The sequence below is a fragment of the Peromyscus leucopus genome, chromosome 7 (assembly GCF_004664715.2).
Source record: "Peromyscus leucopus breed LL Stock chromosome 7, UCI_PerLeu_2.1, whole genome shotgun sequence".
In the NCBI taxonomy this organism is placed as follows: Eukaryota; Metazoa; Chordata; class Mammalia; order Rodentia; family Cricetidae; genus Peromyscus; species Peromyscus leucopus.
Genome location: NC_051069.1, coordinates 34,508,647 through 34,527,653, shown reverse-complemented (window position 1 = coordinate 34,527,653; position 19,007 = coordinate 34,508,647). Strand labels below are relative to the sequence as shown.

Here is a 19,007-nt window from a genome sequence, read left to right as displayed (position 1 = left end):
CTCCCAAAGCAATCCTGTGTCTCTGCCTTTCTCATTGTCTACATCTGTATTTCTGTCTAATACTTCCTCATTCCTCTCTCCTCCCCTCAAGAACCATCGACAGGTCAGAGCTGGACTCTTATATTGTTCAAGATCTGAAAGTGTAAACAGAAGCAATAAAGAAAACACAAACTAGCTGGGTGGTGGTGGTGCATGCCTTTAATCCCAGCACTTGGAAGGCAGAGCCAGGTGGATTTCTGTGAGTTTGAGGCCAACCTGGGCTACAGAGTGAGTTCCAGGAAAGGCACAAAGCTACACAGAGAAACTCTGTCTTGAAACCGCCCCCCCACAAAAAAATAAAGAAAAGAAAAGTTAGCTCATGCAGACCCACTATAATGCCATATGGCCAAGGAACAACAGAATGCCAGGATTAGACATATAGACAAATTCTATAAAGATATAAATTTGAAAATTATATTATGCCAGAATTTGAATAATAACTGCAGCAGCTTTAGACTGGGGATTTTTCCTGAGCACTCTGACCACTAAGTGTTAATGATACACTGCTTGGGACATGACAAAATGCCCATGGTGGCTTGAAGATTTTGTTTTGGTCTAGTGTCCTTGAATCAACCAAAGCTACCAGCCTGAGAGAAGGCTATCATATACTTCTAGATTCTCAAAAATTAAGTTATGGGATTAATGAGTAAGAGTGATAACTCTGTTTATTAATGGTGTCAAAACTTGAAGAAAATGATTGGAAATGAAACTCTCTTCTGTCATAATTTAATGATGACTAAAAATGAGCAAAAGGAAGTGGAACACATGTCCAAAACAAAAAATGATATTATCTATGTTTTGAAACATCATGAATGTATCCTTGCTTACTAAATTCTGTATAAATAAAGAAACACTGGATGTTAGTCAGCCAGGCTGCAAGATTCTCCAAACCACCATGGCCTGGCTCACTTCCTTCTCCTGCCAACTCCTTACATCTTCTTCTGTGACCTATCCACCACTAGGAATGACTCCTGTCTACTTCCTCTCTGTCCATCTCTCCTAAAGTGAAACTAAGAAGTATCTATCCCATATATGATTCCTCCATCGCTGCTCTTACTTCAACCCATCTTCAGGCCCTGCCCTCATCCAGAGCTGGAGTCCAGCACTGGAGAAGCTATTTTAATATCTAACAAAATAGACTTCAAACCAAAAGAGATTATTCAAAAGAGATAGGGAAGGATCCTACATACTCATCAAAGAAAAGTCCACCAAATGACATTTGAATTCTTAACATCTATGCCCAAACACAAGGGCATCAATCTTTGTAAAAGAAGCACTACCACAGCTGAAATCACACATTGACCCTCACACATTGATAGTGAGAGTCTTCAATAACCCACTTTCACCTATTGACAGGTCATCCATCCAAACATTAAGCAGAGAAATGCTAAATCTAACAGATGCTCTAATCCAAATGAATGTAACAGATTACAGAACATTCCACACATACCAAAAAAGAATATATCTTTTTCTCAGAATCTCATGGAACTTTTCCAAAATTGACTCTATTCTCAGACACATAGAAAGTCTCATCGGATCTAAGAAAATTAAAATAATTCCCTGCATGTCATCAGAGCACCACAGAATGAAGCTGAATTTAAACAACAGAAAGTTACAAATTCCTAGAAACTGAACAACTCTCCACTGAATGAAAAATGGGTCAAGATAGCAATAAATAAATTAAAGACTTTCTATAATTCAATGAAAATGAATACACAGCATATCCAAACATATGGGACACAATGCAAGTGATGCCAAGAGTAAAGTTCACAGCCCTAAGTGCATATCTAAAAATAAATGGTGAGGTCTCATACCAACAACTTTACAGCACACCAGAACCTCTACAACAAAAAGAAGTAAGCACACACAAGAGGAGTAGATGGTAGGAAATAATCAAACTAAGAGCTAAAATCAGTAAAATAGGAAGAGAACAATACAAAAAGTCTTTGAGAAAATCAGCAGTATAGACAAACCCTTTCCAAACTAACTTAAGATAGAGAATAAGGGGTTGGAGCAACAGACACTGATGAAATCCAAGATAATCATTAGTGCAATTTAAAAAACCTGTACTAAAAGAATATTTAAAAGTCTCAAAAAATGGATAATTTTCTCAATAGGGATTCTTTATCAAAGTTAAATAAAGATAAGGTAAACAATTTAAATAGATCTATAATGCCTAGTGAAATAGAAGCAGTCAATAAGTCAGTTTCCCAACCAATAAAAAAACCCAGGGCCACACAATTTTAGCATATAATTCTAGTAGACTATCATAAAAGAGTTAACACCAATACTCCTTAAACAGATGGAAACCAAAAAACAGATGGAAAATTTCACAATTCATTTTATGAGGCCGTAATTACTGATATCCAAATCACATAAAAACTCAATGAAGAAGGAAAATTGTAGACCAATTTCCTTTATGAACATAGATGCAAAAATAATCATTAAAATACTTGCAAGCTGAAGCCAAGTACACATCGAAAAGATCATCCACCATAATCAGGGAGGATTCAGCACACATATACAAGGATGGTTCAACATACAAAAATCAACAATGTAATTCATTATATAAATAAACTGAAAGGGAAAAATAACACATGATCATCTCATTAGACACAAAAATGTCCTTTGACAAAAGCTAATCACTCTTCAAGATAAAAGTAGTGGAGAGATTAGGGATATACCTAAACATAATAAAGACACTTTACAGTAAGTCTAAAGCCAACAGCAAATTAAAGAGAGAAATTCAAAGCAATTCCACTAAAATCAGGAACAAGACAAGGTTGTTTATCCTTTCCCTATCTATTCAGTATAACACTTAAAGTTTTAGCTAGAGTAATAAGACAATTGAAGACAATCAAAGAATACAAATTGGAATAGATGAAGTCAAAGTATTGTTATTTGCAGATGATATGATAGTATATATAACTGACCTTAAAATTCCACCAGGGAACTCCTGCAGTTGATAAACACTTACAGTAAAGTGGGTGGATAAAAGATCAACTTTAAAAAATCAGTGGCCCTTCTTATACAAGTGACAAATGGACAGAGAAAGAAATCAGAAACAACACTTTTCACAGTAGCCAATAATATAAAATATCATGGGTAATTCTAACCAAGCAAATAAAAGATTTGTATGATGCAAGCTCCAAGAATTTGAAAAAAGGAAATTGAATAAGATATCAGAAGATAGGAAGATCTCCCAGGATCAAGGATCAGTGGGATTAACAGTAAAAATGGCCCTTCTACCTAGTACAATCTACAGATTCATTGCAATTCCCATCAAAATCCCAACACAATTCTTTACAGACATTGAAAGAACAATTCTCAAGTTTATATGAAAAAAACAACAACAATGAGGACAGCTAAAACAATTCTGACCAATAAGAGAACTGCTGGAAGTATCACTATGCCTGATTTCAAGATGTACCACAGTGCTATAGTAATAAAAACTATATGGTTTCGGCATAAAAACAGATACATTGGCCAATAGAATCTAATTGGAGCCCTAGACATAAACCCACACACCTATGTACACCTAATTTTTTGTAAAGAAGCCATAAATACACATTGGATTAAAGACAGCATCTTCAAAGAATGGTGCTGGTCAAACTGGCTAGAATTCAAATAGGTCCATGTTCCTTACCCTGAATAAAACTCCAGTGGATTGAAGACCTCAATATAAAGCCAGATACACTAAAACTGATAGAAGAGAATGTGAAGGATAGTCTTGAACTCCTTGGCATAGGAATTGACTTTCTGAACAGAACACTAATGAGTACAGGCACTAAAATCAACAATCAATGAACAGGACTTCATTAAACTTAAAATCTTTTATAGGGCAAAGAGCATTGTCAACAGGACAAAATGAAAGCCTGCAGAATGGGAAAATGTTTTCATCAACTCCACATACAATAGAGAACTAATATCCAAAATATATAAAGAACTCAAGAAACTAGATATCAAAGAACAAATAATCCATTTTTAAAATGGGGAACAGATCTAAACAGAATTCTCAATAGAGGAATTTCAAATGTCTGTGAAACACTTAAAGAAATGTTCAATATCCTCAGCCAGCCACCACTGAAATGAAAATCAAAACTGCTTTGATATTCCATCTTATACATGTCAGAATTGGTAAGATCAATAATACAATGACAGCTCATGCAGATGAGGATATGGACCAAGGGGAACAGTTCTCCACTGATGGTGGGAGTGAAAACTTGTACAGCCACCAAGGAAATCAATATGGCTATCCATCAGAATATTGAGAATTGATCTACCCTAAGTCCCAGCCATAGCACTCTTGGGCATATATAATAACCACTCCTTCCTACCACAAAGTCAGTTGCTTAGCTGTGTTCATTGTGGCTTTATTCATAATAGCCAATAACTGGAGACAACTTAGAAGCCCCTCAACCAAAGACTGGATGAAGAAAACGTGGTACATTTACACAGTGGAGTATTATTCAGCTGTTTAAAAAATGGCAAATGGCATCATGAAATTTGTAGGCAAATGAATGGAACTAGAAAAAAATCCTGAGTGAGGTAACCCTGACCCAGAAACAGTTCAAACGAATTATAGAATTATAATAAATAAGAAGATTAAAACAATAACAAAAGACCTGTCTAGAAAATATCTCAGGCCTAGATAGATCCATAGCAAAATTCTGTCAGACTTACAACTAATACTTTTAAAAATTATCCAAAAATAATAAATATAAGAAACCTTCCAAAATCCTTCTACAAGCCAATATTGTCCTAATATTCATAACAGATAAAGACACAACAAAAAAGAAAACTACAAACTAATATTTCTGATTAACATAGATGAAAAATCCTCAGTGAAATATTCACAAATTAAATACAAGCATATAAAACAAAAACCAACAAATAACCCCCCCCCAAAAAAAAAACAACAAAAATACATCATAATCAATTTGGCTTTGTACTCTATATACAATGATGATTCAACATATGTAAGTCAATATATGTAATAAGTCATCTTTAAAAGATTATAAGATCATCCTAGAAAAACCTCTGTGAAAATAAATGATAAATGTCTTAGGGAAAGTAGGACTAGAGGAAACATACCTACACATAAGAAAGGCTATATACGATAAACCCACAGTCACCATCATCCAAAATGGAGAAAAACTTGGAGCAGTCTCATTAAAATCAGGAGTGAGCTGGGAATATCCAGTGTCTTCCCTCCTTTTAAGTACAGTGCTTGAGGCACTAGCTACAGCAATAAGATCAGAAGAGGAAACTAAACAGATACAAATAGGAAGGAAGGAAGTCAAATTATCTCTAATTGAAGATAGTGTTATTATACATAGGAAATTCCAAAAATTGTAATAGAAAACCTATAGAAATGATCAAAATATTTTTTTAACAAAGTGCCAGAATACAAAATCAACTTATAAAAATAAGTACCTTTCCATACACCAATAGCAATCTTCCTCAAAAGATTATGGACTCATTCTCATTCACATAGCTTAATGATATCCAATGTCAGGAAGTAGAGTGTGGATGGGAAATGGGGCCTGTACATAAAACCTCAAGAACTCCCTCCAGAGATCCTTATCACCTGTCACTGTTCTATTTCCCAAAGGTTTTACAGCTTTCCCAAACAGCACTACCAGCTGGGGGGTACCTAAGTTCATAACCTTCATTTAATTCAAATGTTTCTTTGTTTAATTTTTGTTAGGATGACTTTTCTATTGATGAATATAGGGTATTAAAATTACCCACTATAATTGTTTGGGAGTTATCCTATGTCTTTATATCTAGTGATATTTGTTTTATCAAATTGAGTAGATTCACAGTGTGTGTGTGTGTGTGTGTGTGTGCACGTGTGTGTTTAAATTAAAATGTTATCTTGATTGATTTTTCTCGTATTTAATATACTGACAAGCAAAGTGCATTTCTTGGGGGTAACAAATAGACTGGCCCCCTTTTCACCCATTTTGCTAGTCAATATATTTTGATTGGAAAATTGAGACCATTAGTAAAAGATGTGTACTGATGCCTGTCTTTCAGTTGATTCATATTGTTTGCTGTTTTGCTCTTTCTCATTTGACTAACTAATGTCCTAATGTGGCCTGTTGTTTCCTGTATCCTTACAAATTTTTTATCTTTGCTTTCATTTGAAATAGATACCTTCATTTATATTCTGTAGAGATGACTTAGTGACCATAGATTCCTTTAGCCTGTTTCCATCATTTGAATATTTATTTTGTCCTCAATTATGACAAAAGATTTTCTAGGTAGAGTAATAAGTATTTGCAATTGTCTTTAGATCTCAAAACATTTCACTTCAAGACTTCCTGATGATGGGTAAAGACTACACTTATGTGAGGTATCAAAATCTATAGCAGTCCCACCAAAATGACCTCTCAAATGTGAGCAGATCAAAAATGACCAATGAATGTTCCATAATGAATGGGGAAAAGCCCATGAGACCTCAGCCCTACAGAAATAACTACTGCCAAATGATTTAAGATGGGAGGGGGAAATATGATCCTCCCAGGTAAAAGAACCCCAATTGGTTGTCCAGTGTCAAATGATCAGTCCTAAAAAATATATACAAGTAACATCGTATGTGCTCAACAGGATAGTATAGTCATTTCCACATGCCATTCACATACTAACATCACATATTTCTCAGCATGTAGGTGTGCAGATTCATAAGAATTCAGATGGAGAAAAAGGGGAGAGGCTCATGACAAGGAGAAAGCAGAGGTAAGTCAGAAAATATAGGAGGTCTTTGGCCAGTCACAAATTATGTGACTCATTTATGAAATGCACCTGCTCTGGCAGAAGAGTCTTCTCAGCATGAAATGAGTACCTGAATTCTCTTCTAAACCTATTTTTTCAGGCCCAAGAAACACCCTTAAACAGTTTTGCGTTATTGCACCAGTACGGACATCTTGCCTTGCAGGTTGGTATTGCTGTATGTAGGCTCTATCAGTGGGTAATATATCTTTTTAGACCTATCACCCTGCATAGTGCTTCCAAGAACCCTGAAAGCTAGGAGAGAGAGAGAGAGAGAGAGAGAGAGAGAGAGAGAGAGAGAGAGAGAGAGAGAGAGAGAGAGAGAGAGAGAGATTGATTCTTGTTCTCTTCAAGACTGATTTCTATATGTCCTTCAGTCAAGATGTGTACTTCAGAAATAGTCTTTCCATCTGGTTATGGTTGGAAGCCAAGAGCAATATATTGTGTTTAGGTATTTGCCATGTGCCATCATATTATCACAAATTAACTTACAGTATTTTTTAGCTTTCATAACAACCAGACAAAATATGTGCTCTCAGTCACTGTCACTATTTAATAAATTGTGAACACAAACCAAAGCAAAGGAAATTTAACTGATAGAATTAATTAGATTAAATTCTCAGAAGGACCCCAGAAATCATTTTACAATGACGTCTAATCATTGTAAAAGTAAAAACTTTTGAAAGGGGAAATTTTATAAAGTGAAATATTCAATGAGAGACCATTGAACTGAGCTATTGCAATTATTGAAATATTTCTGATAAAGAAACTAGGAAATATAGAATAGGAATATGTAGAAACATTCCTATTTAGGATGTGGAAAGTAATGAGATAATGCAACATATTTCCCTTCAGATATGAATATAATATGGAGATGGTATCTTGTTTTGGGGTTTGTCTTGGGAGTTGTACAAGCCCAAGGGTGAATTAAAAATTTCTGTAAAATTGTAAGTCCCTTAAGTATTAAAGAGAAATCTTGGTCCAGAGTGTAAATAAAATCCTTCTATGCCCTTCTTATACCAAGATGCTATTCTCCAGGGAAGAGAACTAACAAGTTTCTTTCCATTTAAAGCCTGACATATTACATTAATATCATTACACTTACATTGAAACTCCTCCATATTGTAAAGTGACAAGTAGACCAATATGAAGACTTTTACTGTTAAGAATAAGTAGTGAAAGATCATAATCAGCAAATGTAAGTTACAATCCATAAATATTTCCAAGGCACTTTGTAAATTGTTAGTAAAAACAACAAGAGCCTCATAATGCACAAATGCTGAAATTTTCATTTCAAGTAGCAATAAGAAAACACCAATCTTTTCTGGCTCAACAATGGTGAGTTTATAAACTCTATGTACCTTAATGTCTTTGTTTATGATAGTAGTTCAGGGATATATGACAGGTCCAATTTTCCCATTTTTTTAAACCCTGCTATATAAGTAAAGCTGACATGAGCATGTTTCAGATAGAAAGTAGAGATATTTTTAAAAAATAGATTAAATACATTCCTTCTCCAAGTACAGAACTTTGAAATGTAAACTTTGAAATTTGATTCTGTGACACACAGTAGTTTCTAACCTTGCCTCTATTCAGAGTCTTTACTTGTGCATGGATAATGTTTTGATTTTTCATTTTACATCTAACTAATACGAACAAATATAAATATTAATTGTTAAATTTTCTATTGCTATTTTTTCTAGAAAGCAATTTAATCAAGTAAAAGAAGAAATAATAAGATGAGATAAAGGTGTTTCTGTCCAGTCATACTTTCCTTATACCTTGGTTTGTAAACAGTCATGTTTACATGAAATGACTCTGCCTTCATTCAGAATTTCAGAAGCAGAGATACATTGACATGTTTAGCTTGGAAAGACTGTAATAAGGGAAACTCTATGGCACTCACTGCCATGAGAAAGGCAGATTCTACAGTTTGAGACTGGGGTACACTTGAAAATTTCCTGTGAATATACATTGGTGGAAAGAAATATAATGTGGAAAGAGAGATTTTGCCTTACAGTGTAATGCATTGACCAATGCCTGCAGATTCCAATAGGAAAATAATGGCTGTTGGAAATAGGTCTTTTGTGACTGAATTTATCCTGATGGGCTTAACAGACCAGCCCAGTCTCCAACTCCCTCTGTTCTTCCTATTTCTTCTAATGTATTTGGTGACTATGATGGGGAATTTGGGTTTGATAATTCTAATTGGACTTAATTCACATCTTCATACACCCATGTACTTTTTTCTCTTTAACTTGTCTTTGATAGACTTCTGTTACTCTTCAGTGTTTACACCCAAAATGCTGTTGAACTTCATATTAGATAAGAATATTATCTCTTATATAGGTTGTATGACCCAACTCTATTTTTATTCATTTTTTGTTATTTCTGAGTGTTATGTGTTAATGTCGATGGCCTATGATCGCTATGTGGCCATCTGTAACCCGCTCTTATATAATATTGCTATGTCCCCTAAAATATGTTCCTACCTAATGCTTGGTTCATATTTGATGGCATTTTCTGGTGCCATGGCTCACACAGGATGCATGCTGAGACTGACCTTCTGTGATGCAAACACCATCAATCACTACTTCTGTGACATCCTCCCTGTGATGCAGCTCTCCTGCACCAGCACCTATATCAATGAATTGGAGGTTTTCATTGTGGTGGGCATCAACATCATTGTGCCCAGCATCACCATCTTTATTTCTTATGGTTTCATTGTCTCCAGTATCTGCCATATAAACTCTGCTGAGGGCAGGTCCAAGGCCTTCAGCACCTGCAGTTCCCACATAATTGCTGTTTCTCTGTTCTTTGGATCAGGTGCATTTATGTATCTTAAACCCTCCTCAGCTGGGTCTATGAATAAAGGAAAAATCTCTTCTGTCTTTTATACCAATGTGGTTCCCATGCTGAATCCATTAATTTACAGCTTGAGGAACAAAGATGTTAAAGTTGCCCTTAGGAAAACCCTGAGCAGGTATAAATTATGTTAGAAACAGCATCTCTATTTTCCTATAGTTTTGTGGAGGTTTATCTTTTTATTAAAATATTAGATGAAATATGTTTTCCTATTTTATCATGTAATTATTAGGCATATTCTCAATTTGTTTTCAGGTTTTGTTAATAATAGCTATTCCTTTATCCTCATCATTTAGTACATATGTTTTATCATGTTAAAAAATCTAATTCATTGCATTTTATTTTTATTATTGATTTTTTTTCTTTTAGGGAAGATAAAATATTCATTAAACTATCAAGCAAATGCTAAGATGATATTTTGCTAATGAATGGGATGTGTGATTCTTTTATTATATTTCACTGAACATACAAATGAGACTATTTCTGTCATCAAACTTCAAAAATGAATATCTCAGGTATATGCAAGTTTCACAAAGACCATTTAAATACAACCCGTCTTGCTGTTGTAAACATTGAGCCTTCTTGTTATAGTTCTTTAATATTTATCATTGTACCCAAACTCACACTAGATTTATATATATAAATATATATATAGACATATATATTTATGACATGGATTGTATACTAATGTGCAACAAGGTTGATAATTAAAGTATTACAGTTATTCTAATAAAAAGTCTCAAGTACTTTTCAATGTACTTAATATTTTTGTGTCAGTAAATGTGAAAGAAAAAACAATTCCGTTTTGAAAGCTTACTGCCTCTGTTTTTAGATGATTAACACATTTCTCATGTTAAATGTTGATTAACTTTCCATTAGAAGATAACTTAGTGGCACTCTTTGTTGTGATTTTAAGTAGTTTAGAGGTGATTGGCTCAAAAAGCCAGATTTTGTACAAAAATAATAAAAATATGAATTTGAAATGTTTTCATGTGTTTGATATTTAAGAAGATGAGAATAGGAAAGAAAAGAGCCTAACAACATTCCGCCATGCTCTCCAAGACGCAAATCCAGATTATGACTTCCCTCTCTAACAGGGTTTAGAAGATACATTTCCATGTAAATTTATATCTCTGTGAGACACTGTATTGTCTTCCATTTTCAAAATTTTGAGAAAAGCTACAGTCCGCAACAGGCATATGCCAATGATGTTGGGCTGTGGAAAGGGAATGGCTACATTTGGGTGGAATCAAAAAATAACATAGTGGTCAGATGAGATAGTTGATTAGGCAAAGGCACCTGCTCCTCAGGCTGATGCCCTATGTTCAGTTCCTAGCACCCACATAACAGAAGGAAAAAAAAAACCTGATTCCCAGTGTTGTCCTCTGACTTCCCCACATGAACTGTGGTATGTACACACCACACATAAGCAAATTAATTAATTAGTTGATTGATTGATTAAGAATAAAGAAGAAATGATAATTGAAGCTCAAGTTAGGAATTTGGAAATAATGTGAAATTTAAAGCACCCCACTATTCAAATCTCCAAATTAAAATTTCTAGATTTCCCTAAGTAGGATAGGTTTAAGTTATTTATCATAAAGAAATATTAATTCCTGAACAATTATTTCTAATTGTCCTAGAATATATGGGGACAATTAAAGCTTTCTGATCTCTGGACATTTATTTGCGGATTCTTTATAGTTCTGTAGTTAGTAAAACCTCCCGTTTCAGCTGGGAAAATTTAAACATCCAAATGTTAAACCAATGAATAAATCAAGCAATTGAAAGAAATTTTGTGGTCAAACTCAAATTATTATACTTCTGGCCAAGAATTGGAGATTGCATTCTTTTTTTTTCCTCTTTGGGCAAATAGACCAAAGACATTTGTGTTGAAGAACATTAATCTAAGAACAACAGAGCCGGGCAGTGGTAGTGCACGCCTTTAATCCCAGCACTCGGGAGGCAGAGGCAGGCGGATCTCTGTGAGTTCTAGGCCAGCCTGGTCTCCAAAGCGAGTTCCAGGAAAGGCACAAAGCTACACAGAGAAACCCTGATTCGAAAAACCAAAAAAAAAAAAAAAAAAAAAAAAAAACAACAGAAAGGTTTGTGCTACAGAAGTATTCACAATTTTAGTGTTTTTATCATAACTTTGTATTTAAGCATTGTGAAATTTAGTGTAAGTGGTTGTTGATTTGTGTATTATGATTATTTGGTGGCCATTGGCATCACCGGTTTTCACTCCAAAGTTTATATTGGCAGAGTACAGTGACCACTGCATTCTGCCAAGACAGAGTAAGATGGTCTTTCAGAATTCCTGCTTCTAAAAATGGTCTGTCAGATACTCTAGGCCTGTAGCCAATTTAAATGCACCAACAATGCTAAAAAATCATTAGGTGATTGTCCAGGCTGCTAGCTGTCTTGGTCTACTCTTGCAAGATTCCTGAAAGTTGCTTGCATCCATCTACCATTTCTCAGGTACCATTATGTTCCTTCTCAGGGCTTTGATGTGGTTAAAGACTCGATAGTTGTAATTTCCTCAGTTATGATAAAAGATAAGTTAGATATAAAACCTTAAACTCACAAATATAAGATAGATAGGACATCTTCTTTAATATTGTAACTGTAATTCTTGCTTGATAACTGTTTTGTTATATGTAATTTTACTATGTTAAAGTTAAAACCTTCCTTTTATAAAAAAGAAGAAAAGGGGAAGTGCTGTGGATATCACTCTATATAAATAAAACACTGATGGCCAGTGACCAGGCAGGAAGTATAGGTGGGACAAGAGAGAGGAGAATTGGGGAAACAGGAAGAAGGAGAGACACTGCAGCCACCGCCAGGACAAGCAGCATGTAAAGACGCCGGTAAGCCACCAGCCACGTGGCAAGGTATAGATTTATAAAAATGGGTTAATTTAAGATATAAGAACAGTTAGCAAGAAGCCTGCCACTGCCATACAGTTTATAAGTAATATAAGTGTCTGAGTGATTATTTTATAAGTGGATTGTAGGACTGCGGGGCTTGGGGAACCTGGAGAGAAGCCCTCCAGCAACAAAAACAGCTGAGCTTTCAGATTTTCTTTCATTTGTAATTTTCTTACTTTGAGATAAAAGGCTTTTCTTATAGATTGGACAATCTTCATAAATATTCAAAATAACATTTCCATTGTTTCTAATTCTCCAGAGACTGGGTGTGTTTACACTGTTATAACTTTTACTACTAATTGGAGTATCCATATTAAAATATCTCACGAAGTTTTCATCCAACAAATCTCAAAATATAAATAAAACTTGTTACAACATTAGAAGATACATTTGTTTTGATATGAGTTCTCATCATTTAAGGAAATTTGAAGAAAAATAATATTTAAATAATAATTTTTAATATTTAAGACTACTACAATTATTATAGATGATATAGTTGATAACTTTTTGATTGACTTTAAGATGTACTTATTTGATTTTCTTTTCAAAGAGGGAAAGCACTAAGAAGAATTATATTGTTATTAAAGTACTCAGAGCTGAGGATGGAGAGATATTTCATTTAGTATAAGTATTTGCTGAACAAGCATAAGGTCTAAGTGTGGAGCTCAGCATCCATAATAAAATAAATCCAGTGTTTTCGATGAGTACGCTTATAACACGAAAGCTGTACCCTGGAGACAGGAAGAATAATGGATGATGCTGGGCAGACACTACCTCCAGATTTAGTAAGGTACTGTCTCAAAGGACCTAGGATGCGGGTGATAAAGCAGGACACTTGACACTCTTCTGTGGTACACCTGTGCAGACATCACATATTTAAACAATACTCAAAAAATACTCAAATGCAGAGAGAGAGAGAGAGAGAGAGAGAGAGAGAGAGAGAGAGAGAGAGAGAGAGAGAGAGAGAGAAGTGTAATTGTCATATTAAGAATTAGGACTAGAAGCAAAGCATGGGGCTCACTTTTTCCTACTGTTTTTTTTTTCCTTTTATTTTATTTTACAATATCATTCAGTTCTACGTATCAGCCACAGATTCCCTTGTTCTTCCCCCTCCTGACCCCCTCCCCCTCCTCTAGCCCATCCCCCCTTCCCACCTCCTCCAGGGCAAAGCCTCCCCGAGGACTGAAACTTTTTCCTACTGTTAATAAGGAATGCATTTGCAACACAATGCGAAAACTTGGACATCCAGAATGACATAGAAAACTAGTTTCCTTCTTCATAAACACAGGGGAGATTTGGTAGCTTTACCTTGAATTCACTTCATATAAACTTCTAACAAGTAAACTGCTAGCACAGTTTGAAATGAATATGATCAGGGTAAATTCCAGTTAAGAGCTTACAAAAGCACAAATGGAGTTTTGAGTTGCAGTCTTCCCCCCACCCCATCTATTCTTTTTGAGACATCACTTTGCATTTCTATATAATATTTCTTTCTATATTATATATTTACTATATAATTCCACAACAAAACATTCTGTACTAGCTATGTAACTAGGGACTGATAGGCAATGTCCCTTACAAAGCCAACATAACTTAAGTTCAGTAAAAGCAAAGCAGAAAGGCAGACATCCATAATGTATCATACTGCTGCATCTAATGCACAGAAAGACAGGAATACAAAGCAAAGTAATTCATGGCCATGAAACTGAGAGGTACCTAAAGAAATCCTGCATACTGGTGAGAAAGATAAACACATATATAAGACTATGAAAAGAATAAACTGTACTACAACAGCAAATAGACAAGTGAGAATTAGGAAAATGTCAAACATTATAAAACAAGAATATGACAGCAATTAAAATATGACTTTCAGTTCCAGGACAGCCAGAGCTGTTACATAGAGAACCCTTGTCTCGAAAAACAAAACAGAATAAAAATATGACTTTCAAAATTAATTACTAATGTGGTAGTCTCAATTAAAGACACATGTTAGAAGACTTGGATAAATGTGCATATCTTGCATCTAAGAAATGTACATCAATGGAAAAGACCAAAAAAAAAAAAAGCCTTGAGTGATGGCCTAGAAATATGAATTCCAAACAAATGCAACTAGAAAGAAAGCTAGTTTACTAGTACCAATACCTTAAAAATGGACTTCAATGCAAGATTATTCAGAGGGATAAAGAAGATCAAATCATACTGATGAAGAAAATCACTTATCTAGGGGACATTACATTTCTAAATATAAATTCATCTAGCATTATCACATCCAAATACATGGAACAACTAAACTCAAAACAATAGTACTGGATAATTTCAAAACCCCATTTTTAATCAAATGTGAGGTGTCCAGGCAAAAATAAATATCAGAATTAAATGACATATGGATCAAAAAATTTAGTAGACATCAAAGGAATATCTATGTAAAAACTAAAAAAAAAAGCACTCTTTTCAGCATCTCGTGGAACTTTTCTAAAATAAACCATATTTTAGAACATAACACCAGTTTCAGTAAAAACAAACAAAAAATGTGAAGTGACTTCTTGTTGTCTATATGGTTACAGTGGATAAATCTGAAACTAAGAATAGAGGAATATATTAAGTCAGAGACTGAACAATACATGCTTCTTAATGATAAATAATTCTATCAAATATATCTGGAAGAACATAAAATATCTCTAGAACAGGATGAAATGAAAAGCTTCACATATTGGAACTTGTGGATACAAGGAAAATGATTCTAAAATTACAGAAGCTAACAGCTGAAATATATTTTGAAAAAAGAGAAAATTTGAAAATATAACTTAATAGTATATCTTAAGGTGTTAGAAAAGTAAAAATGAATTAAACTCCAAATAAGTAGTTTGAAAAAATAATAACAATTAAAGCAGAAAAAAATGGAAATGAAAATAGAAATAAAAAAATGAAACAAGGTTATTTCAAAGATAGCTCAGACTGTCTATTCCTTATCCATCTTAACCAAAATAAAGAGAAGACTCAAATTCATAACATGAAAGATAAAAAGGATACATTGCAATAGACTGATGAAATTCAGAGTATCTTTATGGCATATTATAAAATCCTGTATTACAGTAAATTAGAAAATCTAAAAGAGTATTCTAATTCTAAAATTTGATAAAACAAATAAATAAGAAATAAAAGTATGGATCCATTTTGCTAATAAAATGGAATGAAACATTTTAATTAAAATATTGGTATATCAAAATTACAACTCATCCCCAAAAGCATTCACAATAACAAGTTGTGCTTCATTCCAGGGATGCAAGGATAGTCTATTATAAGTAATTCAACAATGTATTCAAAAGATCATTAACCATGACCAAATATCTATATAAGAATATTAAACAAATTAAGAAAGGGTTTGTCAATGAAATTCAGTAGAATAATATTATGCATTAAGAGACTCGAGGATAAGAATTACATGATTATCTCCTCATCCATTAATTCTTCATTCACATCCAGGCCTATTCCATATTTTAGCTATTGTGAATAGAGCTGTGATCAATATATATGAGCACATATAATTGAAGCAGGATATATAGTTCTTTGGCCATGTGTTCAGAGATAGTGTAGTTCAGTCATGGTAGATTTGCTTCTAAATTTTTGAAGAACACCACACTGATTTCTATAGTGATTGCACCAGTTTATATACCACCATAGTGAATAAGAGTTCATTTTTCTCCATATCCTCACCAGCATTTCTTGTCATTTGATTACCTGATGCTAGTCATTCTGACTGGGGCGAGATGGAATATCAAACTGGTTTTAATTTGCATTTTTGCTGGCTAACCATGTTGAACATTTTTTAATGTATTATTTTGATGATCATTTATGCCATTTATTCCACCTTGATTTTTTAGCAATCTGTTAGGCTATAGCAATATAAAAAATGTTGAAACTATAAAAAGAAAACAAACACAAACTAAAGAAGATATCAAATTCTTGCATGAAATTAAATTTTCATTAGTATGTAGATATTTCATTTATATATTACATTTAATTATTATTGTTTATTCTTTTTTATTGGATAACTACAAATCAACAATGTTTTATTGGAAAAATGTTCATCTCATTAATAAATTGTTAATGACCAAGCAGGGCACCCACTGGGAAATTTTCAGTAATTGTTAAAAAATATTAACTTGAGTTGCAACACCCTAAATGTGATTTGGCTTTAGTTTTTTTAATTCATTGTTTTGTTTTTTGAGGAAATGTCTTATTATGTAGCCTACACTGTCCTGCATTTCAGTATGTGGAACCAGTTTAGCCTTGAACACACAGAGATCTGCCTGTTTCTACCTCATTAGTGATGGAATTGAAAGAGTGCACCAATACACACAGAACAGTAACAGTGAACTTGGAGGTCTGGTGATATTGCTCAGTGGCCTTCATCTCTAGCATGGGTGAATTCCTGAATTTGATACAGATCTTTAAAAACAAAACATGACGTTGAGAAAAATAATTTCCAAAATGTGACTTCCTTAAAAAAAAAAAAAAAAAACTTAAAAAAAAATAATGAGGTAGTAGATGACAATGGAAGTAGATCCCATGCAACATTACCATGAAAGAATGTGGGAACTAAGAGAAAAATATCAAAAGCAGCAGATTTCCCTTAAGAGATGAAAGATGACTGGCAGATGGGAGTTCATTATTGGTTCAATCAAGGAAGAAGTACAATCCCTAAAGAAGAAGGTGTACCTAAGTAGAGACCTGGTCCCCAAAGATCTAGACATACACCATTGCCTAGCACATAAATGCAGTAACTCCATTTCCTCTTTATATCTGGGCTCTGTGACCAGTGCCAGAAAAGAGACAGAGAGAGTCCCTTCATTACCCATAGCCAAGTGTGGAATAGTGATAAATTGTGTAAAATATTCTGGTGTCTCACCCAGTGGTCAGTGTGATAAAAGGAAAAGCTGTATGCTTCCCTGTGATTCTTCAATGTTAGTGAGTAGCTTTATGAATTATGATCAGTAGCTCAGAAAGATTTCAGAAGAGTATGGGATATTAATTTTGTGGTTCATCGTCTTGGAATCAAGGAAATTTAAGTCCTCTTCAGGAATTCAGGGTAAATTAAATTGGTAAGTAAGGACGTTTTCTCACCGAAAGTGGGTAAGTTTTGAATTCTATGCTGATTTGTAATTGACACCTTCCCTGAGATATGTTTAAACTCTAAAACAATAATGTGAGATAAGAAATTTGTTTTGACCCATGTGTTACTTGTGAAATGCCCAACAATGAAGCTAATTCAAATATAGCTTTCTTGCATGTAGACCTACTTTTATTTGGTTTTAATGTTTATGCATGTAGTGAGAAGATGACCTTAAGATATATCCTCTTACCAAATTCAAGTTGACAAGGGGGCATTATTTCTGTTAACATGTTGAACAGTAGTTTTCTAGGTCTAGGCATCTTTCCCAATCGAATGGATTTCTTTTTGGCATAGAGTCCCTGTATGTTTAAAACCAACATCTTGGATTTGTAACATTTCTTTTTCTTTTCAGCAGTTTATCCAGTGAACTTTGAGATTACTCTACCCATTAAAAAACCTTCTTTTTTCACTCCATTTGCTCTAGTAAACAACATACTATTTCCTGATTGTGTGGATAAAGCTATTTTAGATTACACATGTCATAGAGGTCATAGTTTTCCATTTTAAGCTTTGATCATATTATGTTTGTGAATGGCTTTGTGTTGAGCTAAAATCAAGCATCCAAGATCTTCCTTTTCCAAATTTGTGCAGTCGTAAAATTTAACCAAAAAAAAAAAAAATGTCCTGCAAACTGGGCAGAAAATGTTTCTGGACAAAAACTGGAACTGCTTGTGGTGTCTTAAGTAACAAGTTCTATTTCAACAGATTTATCTCACTTCTGAATTTATGGATTTTGTTGTGACAGGCTCGTATGTAAACCAGAGAGGGAGCCATAAATAAGAGATGACAAAATGAAGGTAGTCCCTTCTAGGGAAGGTTTTTACAAGAAAGGTCTAGGAATCCCAAACACTTAACATCAGGTTTGCTGCAGCTGACTTCAAGGAACTTCAGCCTAACCCCAGTCCCTGACCCCAAGATCATGAGGGTCCTTGTTTGGATGGCCCTTATTAGCACGGTCCCTACTTGCATGACAGAGATAATCCAGCTGGAGATTACTACTAGAAATGTCATTCATGACATTTCATTTTGGTCTGTTCCCTTTATTTTGCTATGAATCAGATGCTTGGAAAATACATTCATGCACATGGGCACAAACACACACACATACACACTCACACACACACACACAGAGACAGACAGACAGACAGAGACAGAGACAGAGAGGCAGAGACAGAGACAGAGAGACAGAGAGAAAAAAAAGGAGAGAGAGACTCAGCTATACCATA

The 19,007-nt window shown here is 34.2% G+C and overlaps 1 protein-coding gene across 1 annotated transcript; it reads left to right on the top strand.

Moving 5' to 3' along the window:
* The first annotated feature begins 8,867 nt into the window (after positions 1-8,867).
* LOC114688069 (olfactory receptor 8B3-like) lies at positions 8,868-9,815 on the top strand. The gene has a single exon (XM_028862676.2). It carries the CDS (start codon positions 8,880-8,882, stop codon positions 9,813-9,815), a length of 936 nt encoding a protein of 311 aa, XP_028718509.1. The 5' UTR covers positions 8,868-8,879.
* The last annotated feature ends 9,192 nt before the right edge of the window (positions 9,816-19,007 follow it).

What these genes read in the sequence shown, in the direction of transcription:
- LOC114688069 (XM_028862676.2), top strand. Translation starts at nt 8,880, where the DNA reads ATGGCTGTTGGAAATAGGTCTTTTGTGACTGAATTTATCCTGATGGGC.